Genomic DNA, 21,625 nt, shown 5'->3' on the forward strand with positions numbered 1-21,625 from the left:
TTCTCACGCAGCACACAACTGCTTATTTTGAGAGAAATGCTCAGCGCAGCTTGAAAAACAACAACCAATGCCCCTGCTAGCAGAGGAATGAAGACCAATAGGATGTCATAGCAACTCAGCTATCCCTAATTTCGGTGACGTTGGCTTTCAGAACTGGAAGTGCCTGGATGTGACTGCATGCATACATGTGCACATTATGAAACAATTGATTGCTCAATGAGCATTTTTAATTAATATTTTCATTTTAAATGCCCCATTTACCCTCTTCACACAAGGTATTTTTGCCACGTGCAGCTTTGATTGGAGTAAACACACTCCCTGCAGATAGCTCCTTCAAGCTGACTCACTGATATCTTTTTTTTTTTTCCTTCCCACGACTCATCCTTTAATCCCTCTTCTGTTTTCTGAAGTGATCTGTACACAGTCATAACAACCCCAGGAGTTAAAGAATCAGAGGACTAGGGCAGACAAAAGGATGTATCAGGTAAAAAGTTCTGTGAGGTAAAAATATTCTTCTTAGTCCATGTACTTTTTGGACTTAATATCTTTGTAATAAGTAACGCTTCAGGTTACTAATTTCTCTATCCTCAGTATGTGAAAAAAGTTATTGTAATGCAAATGTACTAAACAAGGTGAACTGTCTGTTGATTTTGTTTGCTGTTTAGTTTGGGGCCGTTCTTGCAGCAAATGAAAAAATTGACTGAACTGTCTCAGTTATAATTAAATGTGCTAAGCAGTTCCGAGCTTTAGCGCAGCCAGAAAATGGTTGAAGGCTTCATTATTTTTAAAGATCTTAGTGAAAATGATTTACATGCCAGAATCAATTGATATCTTCAGTCTATTTTCAGAAACTTAGCTTCTTAATTAGGGATTTTAATTCTGCTTTGCAAAGCTCCAATTTGCCCAACTAGGGGGAAAAGCGGAGCTTATGCAGCCTATGAAAATCTGAGGCTGGTTTGCTCCAGTGCGGATCAACCCGGGAACCCCAAGTACGTTCTGCTCCTCCAGGTGATTTCCCCAGTGGAGGAGCTCTGTCAGGCAACACAAAGACACAACACGGCGTGCACTCCTGGTGGAGGGTGAAGGCAGGAACTGGCAGGGCTGGCCTGTGGTAAAGGTACATTGTGCTTGTGATTGATCCCCAAAATTTAGGGGAGCAAGAAGGTGGCACCTAACAGATGCCACATTTCTTCCTTTCCCTCAGCCAGAAGTGGCAGTACGGAGAGGGCGTCCTTCTAGGAAGCAAAACGCAGCGTTACCTGCCGGCATCGGCTCCGCAGGGTTGCATAAGGTTCATTTAGTGCCCGGTAATGAACTTAATTTAAGCATGCACGTCCCTGCCCTCGCCTTCTTACTCCGCGCCGCGGACTTGCGAGTTTGCTTATGCTAAAGGGCAGAACAAAAATAAATTTCCATACTCCCAGGCATGTTCCATCGGCCTGTGCCGGAGCGCGGGCCGCTGTCCAAATAGTTTGGCTATGAAGTGCGCTCGGGCTGCGGGACAGGCTGCGACCTGCCCTTGAAGCGGTGGCACGGGGTCTGGCTTCCCTGCCTGCAGCCCCCCGCCCTCACACCACCGTGGGCGCTGTGCGGTGCCCGGGAGGGGGGCGAGGGGCTTTGCCATTGGGGAGCGTGAAATACGGGTCGGGCAGGGCTGGGGTTTCGGGCAGGGCCCCTGCTTGGTGCTTGGTGTGTACCAGGGGTGCCCGGGGGGAGCCCGGGTGGAGCCCGGGGGGGGCCCAGCACAGGGCTTTGCGGGGCCGGGGCCGTGCAGTGCCCCCCCCACCCTCACGGGACTACAACTCCCAGAGCTGCCCGCGGGTCACGTGGTGCCGCCCGCCGGTCACGTGCCCCGCCAGCCCCTTTGTTTTGAGCGGCGCTGGCAGCGCGACCGGCGGCGGCCGCGGGGAGAGGCCCGCACGGCTCCGCTCCGCTCCTGCACCGCACCGAGCGCCCGGCTCCGAGCCTCGCGGCAACACCGGCACCGGCAGCAGCACCGCGGGGCGCGGCCCGGCGCAGCCCCTGCTCGGCTGTGAGTGCGGGGCGGGAGGCGGTTGGCGGTTGGCAGCGCCGGGCTCCCGGTCGCTGGGGGGTGGGCACCGGGCGCTGCGCTGCGCTGAGGCGGGGGCGGACGGGGGGCGGCACGGGGCGGCGGTGGCACGGCGTCACGGCGGCGGAGAGACGGTGCCGTGCCGGATGCCGTGTGTATGTGTGTTGGGGGGGATGTCTCGGTCCCCACGCGGGGCCCGGGCGGCGGAGAGCGGGACCGAGCGCTCCCGGACCCCCCCCCGGTGCCCCCCGGTGCCCGCGGCCGTTCCGCCGCTGCCGCCTCCCCGCGCCCCCCGGACGGCGGGGAGGGGGGGGGAGCCCCACGGGCGCTGATTGGGCGGGCGGGCGGGGGGAGGCGGGGCCGCCGCGCGGAGCTGGGCGCGGATTGGTCGGGGCGCGGGGGGGCCGTCGCTGGGGCGGCCCGGGGTGAAGGTGAGCTGGAGGGCGCGCGTGCGCGCGGCGGCTGGGGGCGAGGGGAGCGGGCGGCGGCGGCGCGCGTGCGCCTGGAGGGGGGGGGGGGCGCCGCCATTTTGTGCTCGGGTCGGCGCCGCCCGTGAGGGAGCGGGGCCGGTGGTGGCCTGCCCCTCGTTTACCCCGCTCATTTACCAAAAACTTACCTAAAATCTGTACCTGATAAAGGTGTTCTGACTTTCTTGCTTTTTTTTTTTTTTTTTTTTTTTTTTTTTTGCCTGTGCTTGTGGCTTTTTTTTGGACTTAATTAATCATAGTCTCATGTCCAAATCAGTTCCTGTTTTTGCCTGATGATTTTTGAGGACACTTAAGCTTTTTATGTGTCATGACCTTGTTTATTACTGAATCTCGGCATTCGGAATATTTTTTTACCCATAGTAGTGACTTACATTGTAGTAGAAGACTTGAGTGTCATCCAAGCACTAAATTTCTCCTGCAAAACAATAAATAATGGTAAAAAATGAGTCCCGTAAAACCAGTATCTTTCTTTATATACATCACAGAGAAGGAAAAAGAAATGCTGTGTTTACTGGAGGGAAAGCTTATGCTTTTTTCTGTCTTCTTTTTTTTTTTTTTTTTTTTTTTAAGAACTTTGAGCACATGTGGGTTTAGCAGCGTGTTGCAGTGGATAACAGTCCCTGACTGGTGTCCGTGGTGTCCGTACACCTGAGACAAGGCACGCGTGCAGGTCAAGCTGTTTGAAGCTGTTAGCCAGAGCTGCACTGGAGTTACTGGGAGAGGGGAGAAAACCTCATTTTCTGACTTCAGTTGTGTCACCTCAGGGGAGCTGTTAAAAATACCGTGCCAGGTAGCAGCAGGCGTGATGCTCCGTGGCAGTGCTGGGGCCTGGGGACGGTCCTTGCCCTTCCCTGGGGCAGCCACGTGTACCCAACACCTCCTTTTTCTCCCCTAACAGATGGTCGCCGGTCCTGCCATGCCACACAAGCACCAGCGTTGACCTGAGAGAGCAGCGGGTGCCAGCACTGGGTGGAAGCCACCTCCCCTGGCAGCAGCAGAGGCTCAGCTTCAGGTACTCTGAAACTGCACCCTTAGGGCGAGCTTTGAGGGAGAGCTCAGGCACGCCTGCTGACGAGCTGTTTGTCAGCAGCCTCGCTTCTGTGTGGGCTGCACATTTCTCCTGTTTCTCTCCGTCAGTTCTGCTTGTGAGCCCAATTGGCTCTGCGATAAAAAGCAAAACCAAATCAGCCAGCACGTGGTTAGCTGTTGACAGAGCTGTGGAGGAAAGGGGAGGGATAAAAAAAAAACATGGGGGTGTTGCTGTGGGGGCAGGATGAGTTCAGAGTAACAAAGTAATTTGTACAGGAACACTTTACTGATACAAGGTGTCAGGGCAAACATTGTGTGTACCTGGTTTACTGACCTCTGAATGACAGCTACCCTGAGGTTATTTCTGAGGAACCTCTTCTGTAGATAAGCCCACAAACAAGGTAGACCTTAAGGAAGTAGAGGAACTTTATCTTCAGTAAACCCAGCTTAGTCTAGAGATGTGTGTGCAGGTAATATTCATGTAAGAGCCATGTCGTTAAAGCATTTTTAAAACCTGTTGATGTAAGTGTAATTATTTTTTCCTTTCCATTTCTTTTGAATAGATAGCATTGATTTGTTTAAGGTCCTTTTTTGGTGCCCCTTACTCAGACAAGCAGCCCAATGCATTCTGTGTTTTTTTAATATATCTTGTAATAATTTCCAATAGTTGCATTTAGGGATTTTTTTCTGCTTTGTCTAAACTTACTGTAGAGATCTCAGTATGAAAGTTACCAAAAAATGCTTTCTAATGCAGAGTCTGCAGGCATGTGCACCTTTGTATACACTGAAGATGCAGCCAGGTATGTCTTTTGTCCCCCTTTGTGTGTCAGACAGCTCAGCATCAGGCACAGATTCCCCTCTTCTCTGCCAGCTATGAGACTGAAAGATGGGGCAGGCAGCTGGAAGTAGTGGCATTTTAAGACTGCCAGAGCAAGATTTGCAAGAAAACTGAACTGTAGGCATGTCTGATGGAGCTGAACATGTGGTTGTGTTATAGTCTTACATAATTACTTAGTTTAAGCAAACCAACAGAAGTAAGTAACTGGGTAGAAATCGAATCCTAGTATATTCAAAACCAGTCCTTTCTGTAGTGGAATATAACTCTTCCATTCTGGTCTCTTATCCATGATGATGTGGTATTTATCCCCGGCTTAATTTTTGCTCTATGGATTTTTTGGTCTCTCATCTCTTTAACCCATTATGGCATTTAAAAACAAACAGAACCACCATCATTTGCTGACCAATTTTGTCTTATTCCAAGTTCCCAGCATAAAGGTGATGTTGCTTCTTCCAGTGAGCAGTCTTTACCCAGAGGCTTTATTTCTGTTTGTAGTGATTGCGTTATACAGTTCTTTTAAGACTTTTAACTGCTCACATAATTGATTTTTGAACATGTTTTTTTCCCCCTCTCATGCAATATGCCAGTGTCTTGTTTCCGATTCCAGGCTAGCTTTGCTTTGGAAAAGCTCCATTAACTTCAGTGAAATTCTGGCTTAAAACTGTGACACCAGAATCAAGCCTTTAGTGTTTGTTTTCATAGGTCTGTTTCCCTTTTCTACTGCTGGTGCTTTGTTTCTGCCCTCTTTCTCACTCTGAGTAGTGTGGAGTTAACTGCAGATCGAGCCCTGTGTAAGGGTTAGGGTGTTAACAACAGAGCCGTTGAGAGGGTGGCTGCAGCAGTGGTGGTTGTTGTTCTCGGTTTTTATGTGGCCTGCGTCATTATGGGGTAGAACAGTTGTGAAATATCTTGGATAGAGTATCTGTTGCAGATCAGGCTGTGGAATTATGCCTTGTTAACTGATTGCCTCAGAGATCTTACTAGATATGCTCATCACAACAGTGTTTTTCAGACAGTGAAGTGACACTTGATCTCATTTTAATTCAAGTTAAAGGAAGTATTTTGTAGGATAAATGAGCCGTACCAAGAATCTGCTGCGTAAATGTGTGAGGAATTCTTTATGGAAAATGAGAATTCAGAAACGTCTTTTCTCAACAAGTAGATGTATAGCATGTATTCTTGGTCTTTATAAAGACAGTATCTTTTAAAGGTGCTGTGTGTTTTTTTTTGTTGTTTTTTTTAAGGAACAATGCCTTCTTTTTTGGGGTATTCTATATTAAGCAATGGTGCAGCCAGATTTGGATTGGGTAATTGCAGCTCTGAAAGACACTGGCATGTCAGGAAATGAAAATTAGTTAGGTGCTAATGTTTACTGGCTGTAAGTGGGGAATGAGGGAAACTGAACATAACCCCTTGGATTATTTAGGGAATAAATACTTCTGTAAGTTTTAAAATAATTCAGTATATGTCTTTCTAGACTTCGAAGTGCGTTTGGAGTGGCATCTGTGTCAGCCCCATGTGGGCGTTCTGCCCAGCTTCTTGCTGCCTCAGTATATTTTGGTGGGCAGTCATCGAGTTCATTTTAAAGTTCAGGAGAGGCAAAGAGCCCTGTTGCTGCTTGATTGGTTGATCATGTTACGTCTAATATGCAGTATCTGCAGAATCAGCTGCATTTTCTTTACCTGAAAACTTGAGATTTGGCATTTACTAACACAGTATTTTTGCAACTTCAGTGCTCTGATAGTATTACTGTGTGTTTGTGTGCTGGGGGAAGTTGTACACCATGTTCTTGAAACCGGAAGGTGAGCAGAAATGTGCTAGTAATTTTTTGCTAGTTGTACTTTGGAAAACAGAAAATCTGCCTTTACTCAGTAAATTCCCTTTGGTGCCAAGTTTCAGTATTTATTTATGCAAGTAAATTTAATCCTTTCTCCATTCTGTTTTGCACATTAGTGGTTTACACTCATAATTGATTAAATCTTATCAGTGAACTGACTTCTAGGTGTAGGGAATAAAAACGTAAAAACAGTTCTTACAGTCCAAGTTGTTCATTGGGGTAACTGAAGGTTGTTAAACACTAGTGTCATAAAGCTGTGTTATGATCAACATAAATCACTCCTTTATTTTCATTATTATCTCAACTGAATTTTTATGTTGCAAATTTCATTCTTCTTTCTTTCACCTTTTGATAGTGTTAAGTGGAGGCTCCAGCTGAAATGAGGATTACACTGAAAGAATGAGAAAAGCCCAAGCTCTGAGTCTTTATCCAGGAAGGCCCTTGGTTTCTGTCAGTAAAGTGATTTGCCAGAGCTGAGGCCTCACTTTATTTATCTTGAATGCTAAGGCAATGCCTGCGGTGCTGGGACAGACAGAATTTGTCATCGATAATGCCTGTGCGTAATATACGTACACTGCATAGGGTATGGTGTGTATTTAACACAAAACAGATGATGCTGCATTGCCCTACACAAGGTCACTTGCCCTGTAATACTCTGTCACCTCTAGAAAAGGTCAAAACTTGTGCCAATTATTAGAGTGACCAAACAAGTGTCTTGTCTAATTATTGAATATAGAATATACCGAACTGAATACTGAAGTGTTTTAATTTTTCAGACCGTAGCACTGCAAAGGAGAAACTCAGACAACTTTTCTCAATGACTCTATAGCCAACTAATGTAACAATGGTACTAATATTGGGACGCAGACTGAATAGAGAGGATAGTGGGATACGAGATTCCCCTGCAACCAAGCGGAAAGTTTTTGAAATGGACCCAAAATCGTTGTCAGGCCCTGAGTTTTTTGACTTCTCCTCGGGATCATCGCATGCTGAAAGCATTCTCCAGATCTTCAATGAATTCCGAGACAGCCGGTTGTTCACAGATGTCATTATCTGTGTGGAAGGACGGGAGTTTCCCTGCCATCGAGCAGTTCTCTCAGCCTGCAGCAGCTACTTCAGAGCGATGTTTTGCAACGATCATAGAGAAAGCAGAGAGATGTTGGTGGAGATCAACGGCATTTTAGCCGAAGCCATGGATTGCTTTCTGCAGTATGTGTACACTGGCAAGGTGAAAATCACCACAGAGAACGTGCAGTATCTCTTTGAAACATCCAGCCTCTTTCAGATTAGTGTTTTACGTGATGCCTGTGCCAAGTTCCTGGAGGAGCAGCTGGATCCCTGTAACTGCCTGGGAATCCAGCGCTTTGCCGATACGCACTCGCTCAAGACACTGTTCACCAAGTGCAGGAACTTCGCGCTGCAGACATTTGAAGACGTGTCCCAGCATGAAGAGTTCCTTGAGCTGGGGAAAGATGAGCTTATTGATTACATTTGCAGTGATGAACTGGTGATCACTAAAGAAGAGATGGTGTTTGAGGCTGTCATGCGCTGGGTGTACCGGGCAGTTGAGTTGCGAAGACCAGTGTTGCATGAGCTGCTGACACATGTCAGGCTCCCACTACTACACCCAAACTACTTTGTTCAGACTGTAGAGGTGGACCAGCTGATTCAGAACTCCCCAGAGTGCTATCAGCTGCTGCACGAAGCCCGGCGGTACCATATCCTTGGAAATGAGATGATGTCTCCCAGGACTAGGCCACGCAGGTGAGGAAATATTTTTTTTGACTTCTTCCTATAATAGGAGGAGAAGGTTTGATGTACAGATGTTTGGTATACACTCCCAGAACAAAAATATTTTTCAGACAATTTTATTCTCTGTTCTGGAGCACTACAGTTACACCTGTGTACTTCCCCACAACACATGAAGCCCACACATGTCTACAAAATAGAAATAAAGGAGTTTTTTTGCATAGATCGTTCCGTTGCTATGGAGTAAATGACCACTTGGGTAAGTTCAGCTATTTGACCTTGTAAGTAAAATATTTTCTGAAGGTTAATGTTTGCTGGCTGACATCTTATTTCATACAGTGGTAACATCTTGAAAACAGCTTACTATGCTGTAGCAAGTAAACAATTCCATTTCCCAACCTTTTTTCTATTTATAACAGTTAAGTGCACAGTGTGCCAAAAAGGATATGGATGAGGATATGTATACAGAACATGTTGCATTGCAGAATGCTTTACGAATGGAGTAGTATAAAAAGTTGCAGTAGACAACAGAACAACAGGTTCTGAACAATAAAGAAACTGTATCTTTCATTTTTAAAGAATTACAAAACAGTTCCTGAAATACTTCATACTTATTCCATGACATTTGAATAATCCAGTATTACTGCTCCTTAATAATGTGTCACAAAAATGCAAATGGTGACTGAATTTGCAAGAGGAAGACCATACCTGGCATTTATGGTCAGTGGTGGCTATGATCCTCCCCCTGCCCCAAAGAGAACTTTCCCAGTAAGAGCTTTACCTCTGCCTGGTAGTTGACATGACAGTTTGTTAACTCCAGCTGATTTAAATTGCAGTTTTAAAATCATGTGCTGTGCTGAGGTGATGCAATGCTCCAGTCTGGACAAACAGTTAGATTGTGTTAGGAGTTACTCCTCTTTGTTTATTCTTATTCTTAGTCATACGTGGTTGCTGTGCGGTGACTGTGCAGGAAACCTTAATTTTTTTGGCATGTGTTACAGGCCTTCCTATAGGGCAAAAGACATTTGGAAACCATTTGTCCCATTAGTGGCTTTCCAGTCTTGAATCCTGCTGTGAGAGAAGAAATTCCTCTTAAACTCCTTGCAGCCCTGCTGTCTGGCTTTCAAAGCTGTACAGTGCCATGGAGGGTCGAGGCTTTTGGTTTACTGCAGTTTGGAAACTGGTGAAGGCAAGTCTCAGAAGCCTTCCCTGAGCTTGGACCTGCGGGGGGAGCTGTGGTGATCTGAGAGCTTAGACCAAAGACCTTGTTTTGTGAATTGGAGAGAGGGCTGCATCTTCTGGTATTTGGTGTGGTGTTTGTAAGTTTATTATTCACTTTGATAAACAACAAAGCACCTTTGCTTAGACCCAAAACCTTTCTCAGAGTGCATGGTACCTGGGGTTCTGAATAGACTCACCATGGCATTCCCATTTGTAAATTCAATTCCTTGTCTAATGCAGGTGATTTTGGGGTGGGTGTCTGTGTTTTCACTGCTGGACTTAATAAGCCCTGCTGAATTTGAGTAGGCAGGAATGAGAGAAGTAATTTACAAAGAGAAGCTGGCTGGCCTCCCAGCAGGATTTTTTCCCCCTTTTCTATATTACATTCATGAAATAGTTCTTTGTCGTTTGTTTCTGTTGCCTATTTGTTTTGGTTGCCTATAGCAAAAAGAGGTCTTGTTGTAAAACAGTTACCAGGTCCCACTTTGCTGATGTTCTCATCACACCTTTTCTGGGTGTTTCTTGTGGTTTTAGGGAGGAAAGGACACTGGGAAGGTTTTTTCTTTCTTGATTTCCTCTAAGTATTTTTTAAATATATGAACCCTTTCTAAAATGAAACTGTGCAGGATCAGAAGCTTCCAAACCAATGCTTTTACTGAAACTTACAGAAATTGTGATTCCTTGTATGTGTATATATGCAATTATGGGTAGAGTGGGTTCTACATGTTTCTTTTTAGGAGAACAGTGTAGATTGCATTTTTTGGTTAACTTTCTTTTTTTCTAAGCTACTAAAGAGTTAATCTGAAGTAAACAGAAGTTTAAAATACGGGGTAACCTGCTCACTCTTTTAATGTTGTATGCCACTAGCCATTGTTGACAAACACACAAGGTCTTTCTGAAGTTCTTTCCAGTTACATTTATGCAATGACAGTGACATCTTGAGGTTGTCTCACTCCTTTCAAGTCTCTCTTGTCCCCTGCTGGCTGTGCTGCACAGCAAATCTCTAAGCCAAGGTGAAGCAGTGAGCAACAATGATTTTCCATATACAAAACAAAGCAGGCTCTTACATCTGCATGGCTCAAATTATCTTCAAATTTTCACATATCTGTGAGTTCTTTAATCACACAGCTCCTTTAAAGATGTCTGATGGTGTGAATGTTCACTCTAACAGGTTAGGTGTTACTACTTTTATACATCTCAACACATTCTTTTTGGCTTTTAGTAAAGTTTTAATGTAATTCCTTACTTTTTCTCCCAAGGAGGTGACTTTATTTCACTGCACATTTGTCGTCCCATTTGCTACACAAGTGAATTAACAGGAGAAAATGTAGTAACTTAAAAACCTTGTAACTTACCTCCTGAGCTTAAAGTGTTTTCGAATGGAATCTCTTCAAATTACTGAAAGTTCTTCATTCCAGCTAACACAGTGATGGTTTGCATTGTCACCTAGGCTAAAAGTCTGTATACAGCAGACAAAAATACAGGAAACCTCTTTTTGTAATGTCCTGGATTATGATATTCTGTTATCTGTCTTCCACTCTTCCATTATCTGACCTCTAAGTAACCACAGGGTCTCTCCTGGAATCTCCTAAGTGCCTGTTTTAGCTCACCTCTGGTACTCTGCTCTCACTGTTACCTTTGAGGGCTTCTTGTACTGCTGGCTGAGATCATGTCTTCTCTGGGAATGGCAGCTTCTAGTCTCTGTTCATCTACAGCATTAGTTCTTTTCTGGCATTAGATGTTGTCTGTATGTTCTTTGTGTGTATTCCCCCCTTATGCTTTTTTAATTGATGTGTCCTCTGTCACCTGCTAGAGGGCTTTTGATCTAACTTTAAAATCTCTGCAGTACAAGGCTCCTTTAAGAAGTAACAGAGAAAAATTTAACTTTTTTTTAACTGAAGTAATTATATGGCTATGTAGGTAATAAAATTTTGAGAAAACACTATTCCTGTGGATTTAAAATATTCTACTGAACTAATATTTCCTTTAAAGAGCAAAACTCTCATTGCAATTCATAAAGAGCCCTATCCAATCCAGGTTTTTTCATTTAATTTTAAAATAAAGATTGCTAGTCCAGCACAGTAAGCTTTTCATTAAGTCAAAGCCTTGGTTCTAGTCTAAAAAGCAATCAATGAACAAACATCTTCTGTATGTGCAGTTAGTTGATATGTTTGGGCTTGCCTCTAGGCAAATTGAGACAAATATCTTGCTCTTGAGAAAGCTCTTTTCTTTTTCTGGGTAATACTTTGCTGGCACAGAAAGTTCCCCTCCCTTAATCTTTGAGAGATTCTTTTCAGAGTCGTTCCTCTTAAAAACAATAACAGTAAATACATAGAAACCAGGAACCTGTGTCGCTTCAAAGCTGAGCAGCTGAAGAGAGTGTTTCTTCTGACTAGTTCAGGTGCGTAAGCGTGCTTCCTCTGTTACAGATCTCCACTGCATAATCTTATAGTGCATTTTCATTTATTGTTTTTATGTAAAATATTTGGAGAAGAAAGTGAAATGTATCTTGTGATGTGTGGTGACAAGGAAAGTAAGAGCTAGTTTTGTTCTTGATGCTTCAAAATGGGGGAAATGTCATTGGGTTTTGTAAGCTAGTATGTGTGTAAGTCCACATAATAGGAAATTTGGATACAGATCATGAGATTTATCTCAAATACAATCAAAAGGAGATTTTTTGAGAGAAGACTGCAGTTTGCAGCAACGATACAAATGAGTTCTCTATTCATTTGGATATCAAAGTTAAAAATATCAAAGTTAAAAGAAAACACAGGACAACAAAAAGGCTTACTAAAAATCAAGTCAGTGTTGCATTGTTATACTTGGTTAGTAGACGACAGTCCTTGAAATAACTATCAGCACAGAATTCTTTAAAAAAAAAAAAACTTGAAAAGAGTAGATTTCTCAAAATGCTAATAACTTATAGGTTTTAACAATTAAATTGAGTCATAATTTGATTTGTATGTAAAAGATGTTTGGTACATCCAAATGTGGATTAAAATACAATGAGTTTCTATTACTGTGAACACGGAATATGTATAATGCAGAAGGATCAGGCTAGTTGGAGAAAAAGAGCATGAAACAGAATTTAAAAAGCTTATTTGTATGTACTGCAGACTGTCTAATGCTAAACTTTTCACCAAGTGCTAGTGCTCATTTTAGGATTGAATTTTTGTTTTGGCATTCCTTAATGTCTCAGTCTGTTACTACACTTATTCTTCTATATTTGTGGTGCTTTTTTTTAAACTGCATTGTTTCTAGGATTTTTTTCTTTCCTCTTTATTTTGATGACTCTGCCTTCAGTTTTCCTTCTCCAGGAAATAACCTAAACATTTTAGAGGTGTTTTAAATTGTGTAATACTTGAACAATGTGAAATGCTATAAATTTCATAACATTTGATGGGAATGGGGACTGGTTTCAGTGTGAAGAAGAGATAATTACAGTTCTGCAACAGATTACTCACCTAATTGTCTAAGACCTTGAACATTTTTCTGATATCTCTATGCACCCAAAATCTATTAGACTATGGGCTTCCTGTATTTTTAATTTTTGGGATTTCTTTACTGTACTATTCTGCAGTGTGACTCCATGTATGCAAAAAAAAAAAAGTCTGTGTGCTAACATCTCATATAATGAGACAAGAGGAAGCAATGAAAACCTGTCATTGTTTGGGGGCGGAGTGGTTAGAGGAGAGGGATGGTATAGGAGCAAATAATAAGCTTTCTGGTTATTACTACTTAAGCAGTTTTTGTAGACAGTGCTGTTTGACTTTCATGTTCTAATAAATAACTAACATCTTAGTTTTCTGTTTTTGCTTTTTTAGATCAACTGGTTATTCAGAGGTGATAGTTGTTGTTGGAGGCTGTGAACGAGTTGGAGGCTTTAACCTGCCATATACCGAGTGCTACGATCCTGTAACAGGAGAGTGGAAGTCTCTGGCTAAACTTCCAGAGTTTACCAAGTCCGAGTATGCAGTGTGCGCCCTACGGAATGATATTCTTGTTTCAGGTGAATAATCATTTTGACTGTTTTGACTTCTAGCACCTGAGTTGGGGATATATTTATGCCAGCCTTTATGGCAAAATGAGCAATGTTTTAAGACACCTCTCATTCAGCCTTTTAGGAAGGGTAGATATTATGGTACAGCTGCTAATTTAGGTATTAAGTACCATATGTTAGTTTAACCAAAGAATCTGTCTCCCTTTTGTCATTTGAGCAAAACTTCCACGAAGAAAGTGGATGCATGGATCAAATAGAGGGTAGCAGCTAAGAATGTGTCATGAGGCATGAACCCTTAAGGTAACTGTTTGGAGTGTCTCATCCAGGTAGTGATACTGAAGGAAATCTGGGCAAAAAGCCATTAGATTATTTCTTGAGATTTGAATGCATTTTAGTATGATATCAGCATGTTATGGTTCGCAGAAGTAAAGTCACAGAATCATTCAGGTTGGAAAGAACCTCTAGAGCATCAAGTCCAGCCTTTAACCTAGTGCTGACAAGTCCACCACTAAGCCATGCTATTAAGTTCTACATCTACATGTTTCTTGAAGACCTCCGGGGATGGTGACCAGCCACTTCCCTGAGCAGCCTATCCCAGTGCTGCACAACCCTTTCAGTAGAGAAGTTTCTCCTAATATCTGATCTAAACCTCCCCTTGAGGCCGTTTCCCCTCAGCTTATCACTTGATGCTTGGGAGAAGAGCTCAATCCACACCTCACTACAACTTCATTTCAGGTAATTGTAAAATACAGTAAGATCTCCCTGGGCTGCCTCTTCTCCAAGCCAAACAACCCCAGCTCCTTCAGCCACTCCTCATAAAATAGCTTACTGTATCTTTTTATTTTTTTTAAATCCACTGAAACTGACTTTTCCAATCAAGTATAAAGATCTGTATTGCTGAAACAGGATATAATTTTATTACACACTGTGGAGGGGCATGTTGGGAGTTGACTGTTCTCATTCAAGCATGAATTTATTCAGATTGACATATTTGTTTTTAAAGGCGGAAGAATCAATAGTCGGGATGTTTGGATTTATAACTCTCAGCTTAACATTTGGATCAGAGTTGCCTCCTTAAATAAAGGCAGATGGCGTCATAAAATGGCTGTGCTTCTTGGTAAAGTAAGAGAAGTATATTTATAATTTCTTTAGTTGTGATATTCTACATGTATAAGAAAATAGTGGAGAAAGACATACATGTACATATTTAGTTTTACCTTGTTGCACTCCCTATCAAATAACTTCATATTTTCAAATAAAATAATGCTTTAAATAACTGTACTCTTGATCAGTCATATGCTATCCATGGATATGAAAATCATGTTACTTGTCAACAGTTCTTTGATCTTTTCATTGAACTGTCTGATCTCCAAGAAGCAACTTCTTTGCAGGCAAACATATATCAGGATTTGTCCATTCCAAAAATGCTTTCAAAGTTTAATGGTTTATGTAGTTATTTAAAGCAGTACTGCTTTCTGTTACCCATTTCTGTGCTCTTTTATTTACTATTTTATACTAAAGTTAAATATATTACTACGAGAAGATAGAAATTTTTACTGTATTTTAAAGGTATATATGCCTTTAAAAGCAACTGAATCCATTAATGAAACTTAGGGAAGGTGTGTGTGTGTTGCCCCTTGGAACATTTCTTTTTAGAAATGGAACAAGTGAAGGGAAGAAGGTAGACACATGATAACGAACTCTGCTTCTTAAATATGAGAGAAGCAACAGGAAAGAAAGGAGGCTTATGAACTGAGAACAAATATCTTTGTAAGCAAGGTAGGGGGTGAAGAAGGAGAAAAGCAAAGATGTGCAGGTGGACTTTTTGCTGTTGCTGAATGTAATCTTTAACAAGTGAAATGCAGAGAAATGCCTTCTCTTCCAAGTGCCATTCAAGTAGCAAGCTTCTGTGTTTTATTATAATGCTACGCTTTGGATGTCTGTTTCTTCCATGTATGACTGAATGGAAACTCACCTGGGAGTTTTTAACTATTATAAAAAAAATTGATAGGCCATATTTTTTATAATAGTACCCCTTCACTAATATAACAAATTAGGATTTCTGCAGCATTACGTTAATTGAATATTTAAATGTGATAACTAATCTAATAATGAAATGATACTTTTCACCACTCTGCATAGGTATATGTTGTTGGAGGATATGATGGGCAAAACCGCCTCAGCAGCGTGGAGTGTTACGATTCATTTTCCAATCGATGGACAGAGGTGGCTCCCCTTAAAGAAGCTGTGAGCTCTCCAGCAGTCACAAGCTGCGTTGGCAAACTGTTTGTGATCGGGGGTGGTCCTGATGACAACACGTGCTCTGACAAGGTTGGTTAACTGGGTTTGTATCTTCTATCCACAGTAAAGGGAAATGCTGGTTTAAAAATACATTGTGCTGAGATCTGTTTTAATCAGTTTGAGTGGGGGATGGAATTACAGTACGAAAATGTAGTAGAAAACATTAACTAGTATGCTGTGACTTGGTCTCATTAGGGTGCTATTACTTGGTCTCTGTGATGGGTACTGTCACTGGCTTCACGCATTAAGTGAGCTGTGTGAATGTTTAAATCAAAGTGTTGGGAAAATGGTGTTAAATATAGTGCATATAAAGACATTATTGATATATGGACCTAAATTAATACTGACTTCATTCTGTTGCTGAGTTATTGAATCTCATTATAATCTCTGTGGGTCTTCCATGTCATAATTTCAATTAGACTTCTAATACCATGTGCCTGTTTGTTTTCAGGTTCAGTCTTATGATCCCGATACTAATTCTTGGTTGCTCCGTGCAACTATCCCTATTGCAAAAAGGTGCATTACAGCTGTGTCATTAAACAATCTGATCTATGTTGCTGGTGGTCTTACCAAGGCAATATACTGCTACGATCCGGTTGAAGACTACTGGATACATGTACAGAATACATTCAGCAGACAGGTAATAAACACTGAAAGGTTGTAGACGCCTGAAAAGTAATTTTTTTTTTACATGAACATATTGACAGGAAATGAATAGAGACTTGTTTAGCCCTGGCAAAATTGCATCTCTGATTCTACTTCATCTATGTAATTCAAAACCACCCAGAAGAGAGTTTCTAAACTAGTAGTATTTCATCTGAATGTCAGTTAGCCAGCACTATCTGTTTGAGAGCAGTTACTGTTGGATGACACTATAACAGTATGATGGATAACATTTAAGTGTCTAGAAATTGATCTCTGTCAAGCTCTATTACATGTTGTTTTTTTAATTTAGATTGAAAATAGTAATTTCCTTTTAGTTGATTAAAGCCTTTCAATGCAACAAAAAGCATTGAAGGATGTGTTTACAGTGTGGAAAAAAAATACTATTTAGCATGAAATATCTGACTTAAGCAGTGAGAGCTGTATCACTTCAATTTATGGAATACTTGGCTACACTTTAAAAAAAAAAAAAGTGTCCCCTCAGTAGTACAGTGTGTGTGTGTTGAGTTTTCCCTATGTTCTTTAATATCTGCCAATCACCTCCTCTGCTGTTCCTACCTTGACAAAGATGTTTTTTTTCTTTCCCTCTCTTTTCTATATTTTCTGCTCAGTTCTCTGTTTTACTGTTTTTAAGGAAAAAATAAAACTCTTAACTTTCTTGTCTCAAATATGACATAGTGTTGTCACCTCTTACTCATTCTTTCTTAGTCATGTTTTTATCTTATCCCCTGTTTACATCCCTCTTTATCTGTTACTCCTCCAAGGTGCTTGTTTCTTTTTTTTTTGCATCAACAGTACCTGCTGTGGTCCCTTTTCTGAAAACCTTTTGTTATCTTTCCCCTTTCATTATCTCACCTATTTAAATGGTCATCTCTGAGTATGATATTCAGCTGTATCCCACTGTATCCCTTGAGTGAGCTACATAAATTGAAGGCTTGGACCTGAAATAGCCCTTTCTGTAGGATCGTGTTGCTGCTTTCTCCAACTGCTGAGCTTTCTGCTCTTTTTTTTTTTTTTTTTTTTTGAAGGAAATAAAAAACAGTCTGTTTACAAATGGCAGTTACTATGCTGTCCTTCAACTGGGGTAGATGTGCAGGAATTGAGATCTTGTTGGTTTTTTTTTCCAATAATCATGTATTCACTTGTATATTTTGAAACAGGAGAATTGTGGCATGTCTGTGTGTAATGGAAAAATCTATATCCTTGGTGGAAGACGAGAAAATGGTGAAGCCACAGACACTATTCTTTGCTATGATCCTGCAACAGGCATTATCACAGGAGTAGCAGCTATGCCCAGGCCAGTATCATATCACGGCTGTGTGACGATACATAGATATAATGAAAAAGGCTTTAAACTGTAATTTTTTTTTTTCTTGGGGGGAGGAGGAAATGGCAGGATTGAATCCAGTGGTCTGCTGCAAGACGGGTTTTTAAATCCTGAAGTGGGAAAATGCCCTTTCCTAAGTGTCATGAAAATTGTATCCTGTGCCTTTAAAAAAAAAAAAAAAAGCAGGGGTTAATTTAAATTAAAACTAGTCTACAAATCCGTATAGTTACCAGAGTATGTTGTACTAGTGATCAGAGAGGTTGCCCTATGTGTGTTAAGTAGTTAAAATCCTGGAAGCTTTTTGGGAAAGTGCCTTCACAAGCAGTTGTGCCTGTGTCCTAAGAAGCAATACCTACAAGGTTTCAGGTTCTGCTAATTGAAAAAATATGTAGCAAATAAATTTTCAAAGTATCTAGTAATAATTACAGTTAAGAAAAAGCTTGTCTAATTACAATACATATGCAAAGCATTCTTACAAGCAGATTATTTGGCTTAACCAAATATCTTTTATTTAAGATCATGCATGATTTGGGATTTAAATAAAAAGGGGGGAGGGGGCGGTGGGATGATTTAAGCTACATAGGACAAATATTAGAATACTTGAGAAATGCTTTTCTCTGAAGGAGAACAGTGACATCTTGGTGGTTTTGTGAGCCACTGCAACATACTACAGTGCTGATTGCATACCTTAACACTATGGACCTTATTCATAGTGTTACTAAATGCTTGTCAGAAGTACAAGGCTACATGACATGAAAAACTAGCGACTACAGGGGTGCAGGTATGCATCTGTGAAGCAGATTTGGAATCCTGGTTTTTAACTTCCTGAATAGTATGACTAAAGCCTGGAAGTTGCTGGGTTTGTTCTCTGCTCAATGTGAAGCATCTCTAAACTACTCAAGGAATAAAGGAAAGAACTCTCAATTCTACCGCTTTTCTGAATTGCATTATAAATTACCTGGTAGAAGAGGTAGGAACTCAGGTTGTACCCTACAGCTTACAAATTGGTCTTCCAGATCTGTCATCTGCAGAGATGGTGGAGTTACCCACCAAGTATTTTATGGCCTTCCTTTAGACAATCACTCTAGCTCAATTTGACTACTGTATAACCTGCTTGGCCACAGATGGAAGAGATTCTTGAAAGGTCCCTTATGTCACTAGAAAAAGAGCTGTGGAGCTGACCACATAGCCATATGAGGGTAACTCCCACAAAACATGTTTGGCTAATTTTGAAGCCTAGAAAGTGCCTGTATTTCAACCTGGATTTTTTTTGTAGTAAAGGTATTTCTTTAATCTTTAAAGTCATCCTTATATTTGTGTACTCTGTCTCATAGTTCCAGTATAGTTATACAACTGAGGCACAAATTCTTGAGAACTGAGATAGCACTTGAGAGTTGCAAAATGTATAGTACTTTCTATGTACCAGTTTGCTATTAATCACCAAAAAAACTCAGGAACTCCGTTTCAAAGGAATTCTGAGGACAGCAGCCAGTAGTGAAATTGGTCAGTGCCAGGGCAGAGAAAAACGTAAGGCTCCTGCAGAAGCACCCTGGCCTCAGGGTTCTGGTCTACATGCTTGCTCAGGAGGGTGAAAACAAGCACCATCTCTGGAATGTCGTTTGTTCCACTGGACTCTCTTCACCATCTGTTTTCCCAGAGTATTTCTTCATGAGATGGAAATTCTGACCCTCAGTGAAGCTATGCCAAATTGGGAGTCATCATTTTCAGTAACATATGGTCGTGACTTTTAAAGAGCACTAGGAGCTGCACTTTTGTGATGCATTAACTTGTAACCTCAGGAAAGGACGAAAATAACAGTTATGGGCTGAATACCAAACGCTGCTTTGTGTATGTTAAGAATATTGATAAAATCTCTGCATGTCAGTGATGTGATTAGGAAATGGGTCCCTGAGAACGCATTCACAATGCCCAGAATAGGAAGCCATTTGGTAACGTAAGACTTAAATTTAATCCTTTTCTAAGTTTCTTGTGCCTGCTTGCCAAGTGTTACTTTGAAAAGGTTATTTCAGTACCTGTGAATAAGGTCCATCAATAGCAATAGTAATTGCCCAATTAATGATGTTATATACTAACACTGTATAGTTTGTGCTATTGTTGTAAATGACAATGTAAAAAATGATAGGAGCACTTCATTAGAGATGCGGTTTGAAAAGTATTCTCCCTTCCTTTGATTTCCTTCTTGTTTGTATTAAGATGTGTGATGTTGATTGTCATGCTAAACTGTTTTTAAACATTCTTGATTCAGTGTCATCTAATGTATAGGTATCTTTTAACCTGGTTATAATACTGCACTATGTAAATACAGCTTTTTCTGGTTTTGAAAATACAGCTATAAACTGAAATTTCTTAATTATGTACCGCTACCTATTTTTGAAAATGAAAGTGTTTAATGAACCAGTAAATGCAGAAATGTAAAGAAGTTTTCCTCTACAGCTACAGTTCTTGAACCTGTACTCAGTGCTGAACAGTTAGGCATGGAGTATTTCTGAAAGGGCAGTTACTCATACTATGATTTCCTCAAAACAAACAAACAAGTCTTTTGGTTTGAATCTGTAAGTAATTTTCACTTGTAACCTGCTCTAGTAAATCTAAAAATACTGTTCTAAATAGAATTGAACAATTCAACTTTGGTTTAATGAAAATGTACTGCTTTCCTAGAAGGATGCTTTATTCAGGAAATTGCTTTCCTGAGTCACCTGTTCTCTGATGTATTTCATTTAGGTGTAGATGGATTCAAAGATTAAAACTCTGACTTCTCTAGCTGATTAGTTTGCGGTTGAGCAGTAAGTTGTGTTGTTTGCATGTTTCATTGTTTTCCTCTCAGCCAGGAGAGAAAACTTTGAATATCTTTCGGTATAATCAAGACTTTCATCATGCATTGTAACAGGTTGGCACCAAAGCAGGGCCACCTGCTTAAGATGTAATTTCAGCTTAATCATGCACAAGAAGAGGGGATCAGGTGTCTCCAAAGTCACACGAACAAAAATCAAGAGTTGGCTAGTATCTCACTCCACTAAACAGATAAATGTTATGTGCTTCACTCTTAAAAAGAAACCAGAGTGAATGTTTTCCTTCTCCATTTTGCTATCCACTACTTCCTGCTTGAAACTTCATGAGACATCCTTCTATTCTTAGCAGTATGATGTTAACTGAGAAGAAAGGTGATCTTGCCTTGTGGCCTGGCTTTGAGAAGGCTCTGTATGGAAAGCTTGAGTATTGTGTTGTAGCGTAGCCCATGGCCACCTGCTTCTGGACAGCCACTGCATCCCTTTGTCTCTAAATTGTCAAGCATACAATGTTGCCTGATAATCATTTGGCTTAGCTGTAGGCTCCCCTCTTAGTACTGCCTAAAAAGGCATAACTTGTGGCATCTCTTCCATTTGTACTTCTAGACAGTTAATTTTACAGTATGGGCCTCATGTACATTTTGTCAATTAAGCTCTGTGCTTTCCAGGCTATAGCAGCAAGAATCCATAGTTGTTTGTTTTTAATTAATTACCCATGCAATTCTCATCAAAGGCTGCCCATTTCATGGGTATCTTTAATGCAAATGATGCTGATATGGGCCTTTATGATAATTCATTCAAGCTTTATAAATGAGGTTTTTACCACTACAAGACTCAGAGGCTGCTGACGCGGGAACTGGAGGTGCTCACTTTGACAGGCTCACAGAGGAAGCTTTGATTACCTGTGCTTGATGGTCACTTTGCTTGAGAACAGGGGCACAGCTGGCTGCTCCAGCTTCTTCCTCAAATAGCTGAGCTTACCACCCTATTGTAGATGAATGCTCAATTTATTCTGTGTTTGTTTTATTTGATGGCCAAGGACAAGAGAAAGCAGCCTCACTCGCTTTCAGTTTCCCTCCCAAGCAAGGCACAGGGGTGTGCTGGAGCTGCGCCTTGTAGTGGGTAGGTAGAGCTGTGAACTTGCTCCAACTCCAAAGAGATCACAGAGAAGCTTGAGGGGAGGATGACAGCAAGAGAAAACAAGGGATTGTGCATTTTCTGGGTTTGCTGAACCAAGACATTTAGGATGTTCAGCTTGCAATTACAGATGCTGAAACTCAGTTGGTAAAAAATAATAATAATAATAATAAAAATA

At 41.3% G+C, this 21,625-nt stretch overlaps 1 protein-coding gene across 2 annotated transcripts; it reads left to right on the forward strand.

Annotated features, from left to right (window-relative positions):
- Window positions 1-1,868: 1,868 nt before the first annotated feature.
- Window positions 1,869-21,625, forward strand: KLHL24 (kelch like family member 24). Of its 2 annotated transcripts, none has more exons than XM_084529118.1 (8): window positions 1,869-2,032; window positions 3,437-3,550; window positions 7,019-8,006; window positions 13,037-13,221; window positions 14,216-14,334; window positions 15,355-15,543; window positions 15,965-16,153; window positions 17,337-21,625. In XM_084529118.1, exons 3-8 carry the CDS (start codon window positions 7,087-7,089, stop codon window positions 17,535-17,537), a joined length of 1,803 nt encoding a protein of 600 aa, XP_084385244.1. In that variant the 5' UTR covers window positions 1,869-2,032; window positions 3,437-3,550; window positions 7,019-7,086; the 3' UTR covers window positions 17,538-21,625. The 2 variants fall into 2 exon arrangements, with proteins under 2 accessions (XP_084385244.1, XP_084385245.1); XM_084529119.1 differs by lacking the exon at window positions 1,869-2,032 and adding an exon at window positions 2,068-2,092.

Source organism: Aythya ferina (genome assembly GCF_964211825.1).
Source record: "Aythya ferina genome assembly, chromosome: 9".
In the NCBI taxonomy this organism is placed as follows: domain Eukaryota; kingdom Metazoa; phylum Chordata; class Aves; order Anseriformes; family Anatidae; genus Aythya; species Aythya ferina.

What these genes read in the sequence shown, in the direction of transcription:
- KLHL24 (XM_084529118.1), top strand. Translation starts at nt 7,087, where the DNA reads ATGGTACTAATATTGGGACGCAGACTGAATAGAGAGGATAGTGGGATA. An exon ending in CCCAGGACTAGGCCACGCAG is followed by an intron (nt 8,007 to 13,036) that starts GTGAGGAAATAT and finishes TTGCTTTTTTAG; the next exon opens with ATCAACTGGTTATTCAGAGG. An exon ending in AGAATACATTCAGCAGACAG is followed by an intron (nt 16,154 to 17,336) that starts GTAATAAACACT and finishes ATTTTGAAACAG; the next exon opens with GAGAATTGTGGCATGTCTGT.